A 15045-nucleotide genomic window follows, 5' to 3' on the forward strand; every position below is an offset into this window, starting at 1 on the left:
CAGAACTGAACAGAAAGGAGTGCACCAAAAAGCATTCCATTCGGTTTGGTTGCGTCTTTACGGCATGGGATGTGGAGCAAAACGGCATGACCCACAATGCAAGTCAATGGGGAGGGATCCGTTTTCTCAAACACAATAGAAAACTAATCTGTCCCCCATTGACTTTCAATAGAGTTCATGACGGATCCGTCTTGGCTATGTTAAAGAAAATACAATCGGATCCGTTAATAACGGATGCAGATGGTTGTATTATTAGTAACGGAAGCGTTTTTGCTGAACCCTTCCAGATCAGGCAAAAAACGCTAGTGTGAAAGTAGCCTTATGAATATACATTATCAAGGTGCTACATTTTACCTGGGCTGACTAGATCTTTGCTCTGGAAATGGTCATTGAAGAATAGAAATACTTGTTCCAAGTCATGTTTGTTAGAATGTCAGTTTGTCTCACTCAGGTTTATCATTTCATTATCTACAGCATCATATCAATGATGTATCCACTAGAAGTTGTTGATTATTCCTGTGGATTTCAGAAGTGTGAACAGGGTTGTTGAAATCGCATTCATGGTATTTGGAATGTTTTGGGATTTTGGTGCAGAATCCACAATGAAATCGACGTAATATCCCGACTGTATGATAGGTCTCTTAATATAGGCCAACTTTAATAAAGACAGGATTCAAGATCTAGTAACGTAAAGGCTATGTACACCTTCGGAGGCAATTTTTGCTTGTGATTGCATTTTACAAATTTTTGGCTAAAAATGATTTTTTCAGTTGGCCTTTATTAAAAATATTGAGCCATTCTGTCACAAAGGGTTAACTGTATTTCTAACTGTGTGACTGGTACTTTCATTTTGTATAACCCTTATCTCGAAGCTACTAAGAGGTCCTTAACACTTATGTAAGCCACATTCTTATCAGTAAGATAAGAGCTGAGCTATAATAAGTGTTTATAATATAAGAGAGCAGAGAAAAGGAGTCCGTCAGCTCCTAGTCTGACGGAAAAGACAGAAAATCCAAAGGGTGCTACTAGAGCATCTCAGCTCTGTACAGAAAAAAGGACGCCATATTTATAACAAAGACTAATTTAAAAAAATATATTTTTAGCTCAATATGAGTAAAATACAATAATAAAATAAATTGGCCCCAAAGATGTACATAGCCTTTAATAAACAGAATCCTTAGTCCCATAAAACAACCACTCCAACCCCCCCCCCCCCCCCCCCAAATCCTATATATGAACATTCCGTATACGCCACCTTTTAGGTGTAATTCATTGGCCACAATCTCGGCTTTTTCACGTTCCATGTCTATGATGGCCACTTTAGCACCGGCTTCTCCCAAGGCGTGAGCGAAGGCTCGTCCAATGCCCTGACCTCCTCCAGTGACATAAGCAACCTTCCCATCCAAACGAAGGCGATCCAGTATGCAGCGGCCTTTGAGTCCTCGAAAGACTTCATCAATTACAATCCCTTTCTAGATGAGAAAATAACAGTAAGTAGCCATTAGAGTAAAACACAAAAGCCCTCATGGACTTTAAAAGTACTCCCTCTAATGGTGGAATCCTTATTTCTGAAGCCAAGAAGTTGAAGACACTCTCAAGAAAAGGTTGGGTTCATCCAACCTTAAGCTTTCTGGAGTAGACCATGACATGGCCTTGGTGAAATAAAGGTACCCAGTTCTTATTGGTGTTTTGACATGTCTTTATAGAGTTGTATTTTTTTAAATAAATTTTAGGCCCAAATATGTCATTACAAATCAGGGATAAAATGATTCCCAAAGTACTGTAGATATCAGAGCTTTGACAGCCAATATCCTGAAAAAATGACCTGTCAGCTTTCTTGACATGTCTGCTTTAGTAAATACTTGTATTCCCACTGAAATAACAATAGCGAAGCATCTTTTTTTTTAGAAATTTACATTGTGCAAGTTCCTCTGTTGTTCCTCCTGGAAATGTATAAATGAATTGACAGATGAGTTTCCCAAAGAGGTGTGTCCTTGCACACTCCCAGGACTAATGCACATGACCGTATGCATTTTGCGGTCTGCAAAAACTCGGATCCGCAAAAATAAACGGATGACATCTGTGTTGCATACGTTTTTGTTTTTTTTGCAGATCCATTGTAACATTTCCTGTCCTTGTCCACAAAATGGGCTAGAATAAGACATGTTCTATTTTTTTTTTTTGCGGAACGGACATTCAGACATTGCGGAACGGACATTCAGATATACGGACACGGAATTACACGGAGTCATTTCTGTTTTTTTTTTTCAAGCCCCATTGAAATGAATGGTTCCGTATTCGGACCTGTAAAAAAAACGGTACGGAAACAGAAGAAAAATACGTTTGTGTGCATGAGCCACTGTCAGCACTGATTGGATTGGGGCATGGAGAACCCAGATGTCATTTTATTTCTTAATTTCTAGGGAAAATAACAGAGTAACGACACAATGCAGAGTTCAAAGCAAGGATGCTATATTATGGGGGATGCAAGTATTTCCTAGTATAGACATGTGTTTGAAGAGTTGCGTAGGGAAGCCATATACTGCAATGAACAAATGTCGAAAAAGGGGAGGGATTTTTATTTGCCATTTTTTATATTTTTCATAATTCGTGTAGTTTTGTAGTAATTTTCTTTCCCAGCTATTATACTGTATTATCCCCTATTAGTTATTGTTATGCAGCCTTACCATTGTGTCAGCAACATGAGAAACACGTAAGCGTTTTATGACAGTAACGCCCTCTACTGGTAGTGCTACCTTTGGGAGACAAAGAAGGAGAATCAGTTTTGTTAAAACAAGCTATATGGGAGATTGGCCAGGCTAATCAGAACCTAAAAAATATTCTTAATGAATTCTAAATAGAGCCAAAATTGTATCTAGGGATGAGTGAATTTAATGTTATGAAATTCGTTCACGCTTCGTTTGGTGGTAAAAGTTGAATTGCGTTATGGATTCCGTTACCACGGACCATAACGCAATTCTATGACGGAATGCATAACGAAATGCCTTTAGAGGCATTCCGTTATTCATTCCGTCATAATAGAAGTCTATGGGCTGCATAATGGATCCGTCCCGTTTCCGTTATGCAGGAGAGGACTCATAGACTCATAGCCCGTAGCCCATAGACTTCTATTATGACGGAATAAATAACGGAATGCCTCTAAAGGTATTTCGTTATGCATTCCATCATAGAATTGCGTTATGGTCCGTGGTAACGGAATCCATAGCGCAATTCTGCTTTTACCACCACATGAAGCGCAAATGAATTTCAAAATATGAAATTCGCTCATCTCTAATTGTATCCATATATGAATATCATTTAATATATCAGTGGGAGCTCCAAATCCCCTGTACGGGTGAAGTTAGGGTACTTTCACACTAGCGTTTTTCTTTTCCGGCATAGAGTTCCGTCACAGGGGCTCTATACCAGAAAAGAACTGATCAGTTTTATCCTAATGCATTCTGAATGGAGAGTAATCTGTTCAGTTTGCATCAGGATGTCTTCAGTTCAGTCGTTTTGACTAATCAGGCAAAAGATAAAACCGTAGCATGCTACGGTTTTATCTCCGGCGAAAAAAAACTGAAGACTTGCCTGAATGCATTTTTTCCCATAGGAATGTATTAGTGCATACCGAAATGTATTAGTGAATACCGAAATGCCGGATCCGTCCTTCCGAGCTGCCCCCCTCATTGTAACCCTCAGATGCCGCATTCATACATGATCGCGGCATCTAAGTGTAAAAACTGTGTAAAATTAACAATTTTTTTCATCAAACTAACAGCCTCCATTTGCTCACGACAGGCCAGCTGCCGCCATTTTGCTTGAAGATCTGGAGCGAAATCTCGCGCGGCGTGAGATGACGTCATCACGCACAGGATTTTGGACGAGATCTTCAATCAAGATGTAGGCTGGCGGCCCGTCGCGAGCAAATGGAGGAGGTAAGTATCATTTTGTTTTGTTTCAGGATAAATTGATTCGCTGGACACGAAGCATGAGGAAATTCGGCTTTGAGGCGAATCACATTTATCCTGAAATTTGGATCGAATTCCACTTCATGGGATTCGATTCGCTCATCTCTATTGATGACCTATCCTCAGGATAGGTCATCAATATCAGGCCGGCGGTGGTCCGACACCTTTGTGCAGAGAAGGCATGTGTCGTCTCCTGTCTCCTCTCCTGCTCGATGCTGCCATGGCTATGGCAGGCAGGAAGAGAGATAGGAGACGGCACGTGTGCACCTTCTCTTTATACAGTTGATTGCGGGGACCCCCGACGATCTGATATTGATGACCTATCCTGAAGACAGAATTTATATGTCCCACTGAACTCAATTAAAATCCAATCGTCAGTAACCTCCCCCTCTCCTGTGGTGGCTATAGGGACTGTCAGAATGGGGGTTCTGTGAAGAAAATCAAGAGATCTATCATTAAAATGATATTGAGCTAAAATGAAGCCCCAACCCCTGGACCTATTAAACATTGAATAAAAAAAAAGGATAGGTACTACATAAAGGGCTATACATATTTTGTACTTCTGTATAATGGAAAAGAAGATCTAAAAAACTTCTTTTGCATGTTGGGCATCAAGGGTTAACTGTACGGCGAAGAACTACCACAAGATTGCAACAATGTTAAATATTGACAGTTCTGTCAAGTTCATTTGTATCCACAACGGTGACTACGTATTGTGCATACAGAACAAAATGGAGAATGTCTCCTGCTTGATTATCTACCAGAAGATATCAAATAATTTAATACAAATAATTTGAATAATATCCTATTTTTACCTGGGAAATAGGAACCCACAAAAAAAAATATATATATTTATTTGGAGTACCCCTTTAATAGTAACGTGCTATGTTCCTAGTAGCAAAAGCAATAAAGGCAGCTATCTGTTCCAACTGGATTGTTAAAATTAAATATTTCCTTCTGTTTGTTCAATTACTCTACCACCACCCGGCCGGTATTCCTGCCTGATAGCACTAACCTGCTTCACTCTGGTGTCTGCGTTAATTACATCTGTCATTCCCTTGGACTTTAATCCCATCTCATCATTGATGTGCTCCTGGCTTCTCGTCTCGTTTGCAGAAACGTTTTGTAGGCAAATCACACCATCCATTTTTAGCATATTGCTGTTCATAATCAGGTTGTAATAGTTTATAGGATTCTCCTCCGTGGCGTCGATAAACACCATGTCATATTGCTCGCCCGAAGCGGCTAACTTCTGCAAGACAACAAACAGACACGGAATACAGATGTACCCTGATTAAGTGTGAAAATGGAAAGAGCCGCCTGATAATGGAGGAGGCTCGGAGAGATTGCAAGCAGAACCAAAGCGCGGAAATGCAGTCCTCTAGGAAAACCGTACATCATTTTTTTTCCCCCCCTGCTTGCCTAAAGTGGCGTTAAATTACAGAATAGCAGAGTCAAGTTTAGGATGGAGAAGGTCAACGGGGTGAAGAACGGGGAATGAAGTGGTTATTTATTATTGCTAATTAACGGCAAAAATAATTACTTCAGGCCCATAATTGTGTAATTATACAGAGCTGAGAGGCCTCACTGGATGAATAAAAAAAAAATCACAGTAAAATAATGTCTTGGAGTTTTTTGACCGTAGGCAAATGTAATTAAATAGATGACATTCCATGCCATGTTCTTGAAGCTGCTACTTGGATGTTCTCATGTAAGAATATTTACATATTGGTACATCCTCTGGGGATCTCCACCCAACAACATTGGAGAAGAGAGATGGACGCGTACCTGTGTGTGGATGTTATATAACTTGAGTGGAGATGACCTTTTATCTAATGTCTTGAAAATTTTAGAAAAGAAGGAAGTCTATGGCTCACAGTGAACTAGCTGGCACAGATGATCAGTCTCGACTATGGAGACCAGACTAATATGCAAGTATAAGAGGTCTCTCCTGAGAAAAGACATGCGTCTCGTTAGCGTCACCTCTTGGAAGTGGTTCCTTATACCGTAAGTCAAAATCTAACTTTTTAGCAAACCTTGGAATATGACAAGGGAAAATAGCCAAGCCAGATATCCAATCAACGTTAAATGCGGCATCTGAGAGGTTCAATTGCACCCACTACATACAATGGAATATGATTCATGGTGAAATAATTCGCAACAAATCAAATTTCTTTGTGAACTTTGGCAAAGCAGCTGAATCGAATTTTTGATAACTTTAATCATCTCCAATGACAAAATAAAACAGCCAGGCCAGATAGAATAGATCTCTTTAAGGAGACCCAATACCCTGCTTAAAGGGATTAATTGGACCCCTAATGTTTACAAGTATAGGGGTCCCATGCCCCCATTTGAAGTAGTGTTCATGCATGTGTGCTCACACTCTATTCAAAGTCTTGGATATTTTTGTCTTTCCCATAGACATTGAATGGGCCAACTACATACATATGCAACTACGGCTCTTTTCAAGAGGTGGACATAGGACCTCAGTTCTCATGATTGGTGGGGTCACAGCAGTAGGATTTCTAGGGATCACTTATCATGTATCCTGAGAAAAAAAATCTGAGCCTTTTCTCTAATACCAGACAATCCCTTTACTAGAGGGAGGTTATACATGTTTTTTTATATTCATTATATGTTGGCTGTAGAGCTGAGAAAAGATATAACTTACTTGACTTGATGATCTTTTATTACATGACATATTACAAAGCTGCCTGCCTACAGCCACCACCAGGGGGAGCTCAATGCATTGGAATTTACACAGCGCAATGGAAGCAATAATATTGTCTTTATACTGAGCTCCCCCTAGTGGAGGCTGCATTAAAAAGCAGTACAGTATTTTCACCTCAGACTGAAGAAAGAGCTGAGTGCTGATCCCCAGGCTCCATGGCTGCACTCAGATTAGGATTATCAAGAGTCCCAGAGGTCAAAAAGCAAGTGATCATTTCATTAATGGCCTATTCTAAAAATAATCTACCAATTTCATGGAAAACCCCTGTAATTTTGTAATCTACATTTCTATTACACACAATTTATATGTACTGTAAATGTAAGGGAGTTTTCAGAGGGAGGGATTCAACCACTCTTGAAATTAAATGAATGCTTTCTTTTGTAAACTTCTGGCTGTAAGTGGGGAGAACTTGGCAGCAATTGAAGTGTTCACTATCCCTGGAGCACCCCCACAGGGGAAAGGAAGAATTACAAATTGACAATAAAATACACGAACATTCCAGGTCCTCCAAAGCAATGGACACTGTTAGTGTCAGGTTACTTCAAGTTGGAAATGAAGAATCCTCTCACCAAAAGGTTTTTTGAAAATTGGTTTGTAAAGAAAGATTATCAAGAAGGTCCCATAGATCAGAAACTGATCATTCATTAATGATATATCCTTAAAAATTGGGTATTATTCAAGCGCCCCCCACACACACACACTCTACACCCTTTCACTATACAGGAATCTGATCTCCGCTCCAGGGGAACCAAAAGGCTGCTACCTCTTGGAGTCTCTGTTCAGACCGCTAACCCAGGCCAAGCTCAGGAGACACCTGAATCTAATACCTCAGGAGACACCTAAATCATAGTCAGTGGACAAGCTGAAGTCATGGTAGGCCTGGTACATTTAATCCAGTTAACAGGCCAAAGGTCAGAGCAGGCAGAACAGGTCAGTACGAAAACGAGGTCAATGCAAGTGGGACTGGTTAAATACGGTAAACCGGTAGAAGTCAGGTGCGGAAAATCAAACATCTTCACAGGGACTGGCAAGCTACGGAACCTTTCTATTCAGGTACCCTCCTACAGGTGAAAGTGCCTTAAATAGCCTGGGAAGGCTGGGGCCAGAGGAAATCCTACAGGGAGAAAGAGGTCCTATGGGCAGAAGGAAGAAGGCCTCAGCCCAGTGTGAGGTGGACAGGCAGATCACAACCCGGCAGCCGTGTTTGTTGGAAAGAAGTAGATAGATGCCAGAGGGCATGGACCCCTGAAGCAAAAGAACGAGGAGATAGGTGAGCATTCTAGCGAATGTCCCTGCTGGGAGCAGGGAGATACTGGTGGGCATGGACCACTGGACTTACAGTGGCCAATATATTCCACCTAAAAACTGTCTGACAATATGGAATTACTCCTCACAATTTGCAATGCAAAAGTAAATGTACAACTACAAAAGAGGTAAGTCTGATGGTGTAGGTTCTCCACTGAATAGGTCACCATGCTCTTGGTAGATGGGCTTGCACAATATGATCGAAATATGCACGTAGAGCCTTAGATCTCTATGTCTGCGGCATATGGAGCTTGTTTGCCCCTGTAGTTGTGTGTCACAGGTCCAGGTATGTAACCGCTCACATTCCCCAGAATGGGCATAAAAATCAATACCCATTTCAATTTTTTTTTTTTTTTTTGGGCTAATCACAGCTCTTGAAATTGAAAACCCTTTTACCTGTTCCTCAAATCTGAAGCTATTTTGACTCTTTTTTTTTTTCTGAATTAACCTTTCATATCAAAAGGAGCAATTCTGCAATCTGGAGACTTCACCACAATTTCATGCATAATTTATTTCCTGAGTTTAACGCTAAATGCAGAGCTGTTGACTTTGTAAAAGTGCTTTCTGACTTTGCCAGATCTAAAGCTGTCCTCTCTCGAGATTGAAAAGCAAAAAGTACAAATACGAATACTGGATAAAGACAGCAACACAAAACACCCGGACTAGGTTTGTTAAAATGTAATCTCAAAGTGTCTGCTTAATTTTTAATTTAACCTTTTTGTGTACCCGCTGCTACACGAGGCCAGGAAGCGATGCACCGTTCTAGCACACTGATACCTACTACTATTGTCAAGAGCATCCTTATGCGTATTGTTGTGCTCTGTTATGTCTGTCGGGTGCACAGCAGACTAAATGGCATGGGTGTAAAAACTCTGGCATAGAAGCTTCTATGGTGCCCAGCAGCTGAGGTGCCCAGATCTTTTTGTGAGGCACAATAAGTACAGAAGGGATTAGACATATTTGTTAAGTAGGACTAAAGTTTTCTGCTATTTAATTTTCATCACATCATTTAAGCAGCAGGAGCTGACACAGACATAGACAAATAGTCCCAAAAAGCTATATATATATCTGCCATCAGTACTAGAGGGAGTTTAGGAGCTTACTGTATACAAATTATACTTTGCACTCCATAATAAAACAGTATGCAGTAAGCTCCTAAACTCCCCCTAGTGGTGGATGCAGGTAGTTATAAGTTTACAATTTCACTGTATATATATATTACCCTGTTTCCCCGAAAATAAGACAGTGTCTTATATAAATTTTTGCTCCCAAAGATGCGCTAGGTCTTATTTTCAGGGGATGTCTTATTTTTCCATGACACAGGGGGATCAGAGGGGGGAATCAAAATGACACAGGAGAATCAAGGGGGGGGGGGGGGATTACCATTTTAGTACCCCCTTCTGATCCTCCTGTGTCATTTTGATTCCCCCCTCTGATCCCCCTGTGTCATTTTAAGTGATCCCCCTCCACTGTGCCAGCGGACAGTGGATTATTTAGTCTCTCCCCCCCTCCCACCTTCACCAGACATCCCCCACCACTTTATAAGACATTCCCCCCCCCATACCTCAGTCACCCCTGTGTGTACGTGCCGGCCAGATTCCACACAATGTGCCCGACTCCTGCCCTGCGCGACTCACTCAGTGTCTAATTGTGAGTCAGCCAGACTCCGTCAGGGCAGAGCGAGCAGCAGGCGGCAGCTTGTCCTGGTGGCGGCGCGTGCTCTCTGATTTAAAGAGCTTAACAGCTCTGGCTGCGCTGCGGCCAATCAGTGAGCTGCGCGGCGGCGCCCGCCGCTACGGTCCAGAGGGGTCAGACGCCTTACAGTAGCTTTGGGCGCCTTATATTCTAGGGGGCCTTATATTCCGGGGGGGGGCCTTATTATCGGGGAGGCCTTATTATCGGGGGGGATGCCTTATATTACAGCGAGAGGTAAAACTGGAAGTAGGTCTTATTTTCGGGGGATGTCTTATTTTTGAGAAATTTGAGCTCTGTATAAAAACAGACCTACCACTGCTACAAGATACATTAGGTAGTTAATTAGAAAAAAATGTTGGGCCCAATATGACATGGCGTGAAAAAAGGAATGATTCACTTTAAAGGAGTACTCTCATATTCCACATTTATCACTTATCCACAGGATCCAATGGATAGGTGACTGTGGATCCTGCAATTAGCTGAATGGAGTCCAACAGCAAAGCTTCCAGTGAGTTCAGTGCTCATGTTGGCTCATGCCTCCCTCTTGGCCCTACATCTGCACAGTTGCCAGATTTAAACATTTGCTTTGGTCATTTGAAGGACCTAGACTATCTATCAATGACTTATAGCGACCACTAAATGCATCATTCTTATATTAGGCTTGTTAAGGTGGAATAGGTAGGGTCAAGACATAAAAGTGGATTAGGTAGGGTCAAGATGTTAAGCTGGACACAGTAAGGTCAAGATTAGAGATGAGCGAATTTATGAAACATTTAATTCGGCTGGTTCGCCGCCACGAAGCGCATTTTTTGTAAGTAGCAGGTGCAATGACAGGGAGCAGCGATAGCGCTGCCCCACTGTCATTGTACCCATCAGATGCCGCGTTCATGCATGATCGTGTCATCTGAGTGTAAAAACTGTGTGAAATTCACATAAAAAAATAATTAAATCAAATTTACCGCTGCCATTTGCTCGCGACGGGACGCTGCCATCTTGCTTGAAGATCTGGAGCAAAATCTCACGCAGCGCAAGATTATGTCATCACGCCGGGATTTCGGCCGAGATCTTCAATTAAGATGGAGGCTGGCGGCCCGTCGTAAGCAAATGGAGGAGGTAAGTATGATTTTTTTTAAGTTTTTTACACTATTGCAAGTTAAATCGATTCTCTGACATGAAGCACAAGGAAACTCGGTTCCTTCGTGGGATTCGATCCGCTCCTCTCTAGTCAAGATGTTAAGGTGGATTCCGTTGGGTCAAGATGTTAAAGGGGTTATCCCATCTTAGACAATAGGGGCATATCGCTAGGATAGACCTCCGGGACCCGCACCTACAAGGAGAACAGAGCCGGGGAGAGTTGTGGCTGGGGTACGTCCACCACCAGGCGCAGCTCCCCGCCTCTCCCATTGAAGTGAATGGGAGCGCACTGCGCATGCACGGCCACCGCTCCCATTCATTTCTATGGGGCCGACGGAAATAGGCGAGCCAGCGCTTGGCTATTTTCGGCGGCTCCATAGAAATAAATGGAGGGTGGCTGCGCATGCGCAGTGCGCCCTCCTCAACTTTCTCCGTTCTCCTTGTAGGTGCGGGTCCCAGAGGTGGGACCCACACCTATCACACAATGGCGATATGCCCCCATTGTCTAAGATGGGATAACCCCTTCAAGGTGGATTTAGTAGGGTCAAGATGTTAAGGTGGATATGGTAAGGTCAAGATGTTCTGGTGGATTTGAAAGGGTCAATATGTTAAAGTGGATTTGGTAGGGTCAAGATGTTATGGTGGATTTGGTTGGGTCAAAATGTAAAGGTGGGTTAAGTAGGGTCAAGATGTTAAGGTGGATTAGGTAGGGTCAATGGGGCTTTATGTATATAGTTATTCTCTTACATGCGTGGGATATTGGCATGTAGAGTAGTATATGATTAATGTAAACGCAATATAGTCATATGTTTAATATTACAGGTAACATACCTTTAACACGTCCCCCGTTATCCCGACTTCAGTATGTAACTTTTTCCTGCAAGAAGACTCTTTCCATGGATGATGCTTGTCTGGACCGGAAACACAGGCAACTATCTGACCATCTTCTGGCAACTGGTCTAACAATTCTTGCAGGTTTTCAGAGGATTGATGGGGCAAATAAAGAATCCTTCTTGGGCTTGTAAGTTGTGCCACCATTTTATATATTTCATTAACTATGGAAAGACAAAAATAGTTCATTGCTTTTGGCATCTGTATTGAAAAGAAAGGGATTGTACAGGAGTTGAAAAACATGGTCGCTTTGTTCCAGAAACAGTGCTACACCCGTGGGTTGTGTCTGGTACTGCAGCTAATGTATATTGAAATGCATTGGGCTGGGCTGCTATACTATTCTTAACCTGTAGACAGGGTGCTGTTTTTGGCAGAAAATAGCCATGTTTTACCAATCCTGCTCCCCTTTAATTAAAGTGATTAGACACTTTGGTTTAATTACCTGATGATTTGGACTCTTTCACCGATGACCATCTATGAAGAAGAAAATATTTTATTACCAAATTAGAGAACGTGATACATGTGCTCGGAACTAATTCCTCTTTAACACCCTTACTCTAGCAAACAGGACTTTCTGTGACTACTTCTTCACATGCAGCTACATGTATTGGATGGTTGGAGGCTAAACTGACACTCCTTGGAGAATAGAATGTCCTTGAGGGGTAGGCGGCAAAACCAAAATAACCAGTCAGCAAAGGTGTATAATACTATTTGAGCTACGTGTACAGTTTACTTCTGCTTTTGTAGTATCTCCACTAACACTTTTGTAATTATAAGAGTCCCTATCCATGGAGAATCAAAAACAGGTTGGCTACAACCACAAATATTTTTATATACATAAATATCATAGTGGGTGGTGAGGTTATTTTACCTGCAGGAATCCTCTGGATCTTTTCTTGCTGGATACTGTTTCATCCCATGAACAATATCTGAGGCTTTCTCCAGGTGTTTTCTCAGCTCTTCAGGTAATCCATCACTACTCCTACATAAATCTGCAATTTTTGAAAGGTGATCTGTGAGGAGATCCAACTGTACATCTATGGAAGTCCAAAGAATTTAGTTTTATTTGTTTTCCCAATGTAATAATAATAATTGTTCGTATTTTGGTTAATGATTTATTTATTTTTATGAAATGTGAAAAATATTTGTTTGTGTTTTATTTTAATTTTATTTTTTTCTATTTTATACTAACCCTAACGTCTAGTGATTGATTCCTATCATACTCTGGGAAATCCGTTCTCCTCTGCTCCCCTTCCTGGGCTTGCTGCAGATACAAGTCCAAGATAGCAGAACTTCCAATAGATAAAGCAGCCAGGTGCCAGCAACAAGGTCCCAGATAGAGAGCTCCACTTAAATAAAAAAGTAAAAGTGAACCCAACTGTCTGGTAATGGTTGAGAAGCGATTTTAAGTGCACACATAGTAACATAGTTTATAAGGCTGAAAATAGACATCCGTCCATCCAGTTCAGCCTGTTATCCTGCAAGTTGATCCAGAGGAAGGCAAAAAAACACTGTGATGTAGAAGCCAAATTTTCCTCACCTTAGGGGAATAAATTCCTTCCCGACTCCAATCAGGCAATCAGAATAACTCCCTGGATCCACGACCCCTCTCTAGTAGCTATAGCCTGTAATATTAGTACACTCCAGAAATACATCCAGGCCCCTCTTTAACTCTTTTAGTGAATTCACCATCGCCATCTCCTCAGGCAGAGAGTTCCATAGTCTCACTGCTCTTACCGTAAAGAATCCTCTTCTATGTTTGTGTACAAACCTTCTGTCCCCTTGTCACAGTTACAGTCCTGGGGATAAATAGATGATGGGAGAGATCTCTGTACTGACCCCTGATATATTTATACATAGTGTTTAGATCTTTTTTCTAAAGTGAATAACCCGTTATTACTTTAGTTGTCCTCCTCTGAACCCTCTCCAGCTCTGCTATGTCTGTATTGTTCACAGGAGCCCAGAACTGTACACAGTACTCCATGTGTGGTCTGTCTAGTGATTTGTAAAGTGGTAGGACTATGTTCTCATCAAGGGCATCTATGCCCCTTTTGATGCAACCCATTATCTTATTGGCCTTGGCAGCAGCTGCCTGACACTGGTTTCTAAAGCTTAGTTTGCTGTTCACTAAAACTCCTAGATCATTTTCCATGTCAGTGTCACCCAGCGTTTTACCATTTAGTATGTACGGGTGACTTGCATTATTCCTTTACATGTGCATAACCTTATATTTGTCAGTGTTAAACCTCATCTGCCACTTCTCTGCCCAAGCCGTCAATCTATCCGGATCCATCTGTAGCAGTATACTGCCCTCTTCCATGTTAACACATTTTAGTGTCATCTGCAAAAATTGATATTTTACTGTGCAAGCCTTCTAAAAGATCATTAATAAATATATTGAAGAGAATAGGGCCCAATACTGACCCCTGAGGTACTCCACTAGGGACAGTGACCCAATCTGAGTGTGTACCATTAATAACCTACCTCTGTTTTCTATCACTGAGCCAGTTACTTACCCACATACAGACATTTTCTCCCAGTCCAAGCATTCTCATTTTATATACTAACCTTTTATGCGGTACAGTGTCAAATGCTTTGGAGAAGTCCAGATATATGACATCCATTGATTCTCCGCCGTCAAGTCAAGAACCTACCTCCTCATAGAAACTGATTAAATTAGTTTGATATGACCGATCCCTCATTAGGCCATAGGTGCTGATATTACATTATTTGCTTATTTTCATTGACGTACTCCAAGATAGCATCTCTTAGAAAACCTTCAAACAGTTTACCCACGACTGATGTTAAACTTACCGGCCTATAGTTTCCAGGCTCTGTTTTTGGACCCTTTTTGAATATTGGCACCACATTTGCTATGCGTCAATCTTGTGGAACACTCCCTGTCAATATAGCATTCTTAAATATCAGAAATACGGGTCTGGCTATGACATTACTTAATTCTCTTAGGATACGGAGGTGTATGCCATCTGGTCCCGGCAATTTGTCGGGACTAGCACCTAGAAGCTCATTAGCATATTTTAAAAGTCTTTATTTTAAGAGAACGGCAGCAGGCAGGGAGTTATAAAGCATACTGTTATGTACTGCTGACATTAGCACATTGCTAATGTCAGTCAGCTACATAACGTTATTTCTCATGACAGAAACCCTTTAAGACTCCGCTGTACTTCTTCCTGGATCAGACAGGGCACTTTTAATGTGGAATTTACTTTTACATTCTGCATTTCATCTGACAGTTTATTTTTCCTCAGTGAATACATTGGAGAAAAAAATATTTAATAGCTTTGCTTTCTCCTCATT

The 15045-nt window shown here is 41.4% G+C and overlaps 1 protein-coding gene across 1 annotated transcript in view; it reads right to left on the minus strand.

Moving 5' to 3' along the window:
• Nucleotides 1-15045, minus strand: part of LOC120978448 — a 75916-nt gene that overhangs the window by 42350 nt on the left and 18521 nt on the right. Inside the window, exons 2-7 of the mRNA XM_040406570.1 lie at nucleotides 12599-12764; nucleotides 12170-12201; nucleotides 11668-11891; nucleotides 4987-5223; nucleotides 2688-2756; nucleotides 1256-1472 (exon numbers count right to left, since the gene is read on the minus strand). Coding sequence (XP_040262504.1) covers nucleotides 1256-1472; nucleotides 2688-2756; nucleotides 4987-5223; nucleotides 11668-11891; nucleotides 12170-12201; nucleotides 12599-12764 — 945 coding nt within the window. The remainder of the gene's footprint in view (nucleotides 1-1255; nucleotides 1473-2687; nucleotides 2757-4986; nucleotides 5224-11667; nucleotides 11892-12169; nucleotides 12202-12598; nucleotides 12765-15045) is intronic.

The sequence above is a fragment of the Bufo bufo genome, chromosome 9 (genome assembly GCF_905171765.1).
Source record: "Bufo bufo chromosome 9, aBufBuf1.1, whole genome shotgun sequence".
Taxonomy (NCBI): Eukaryota; Metazoa; Chordata; class Amphibia; order Anura; family Bufonidae; genus Bufo; species Bufo bufo.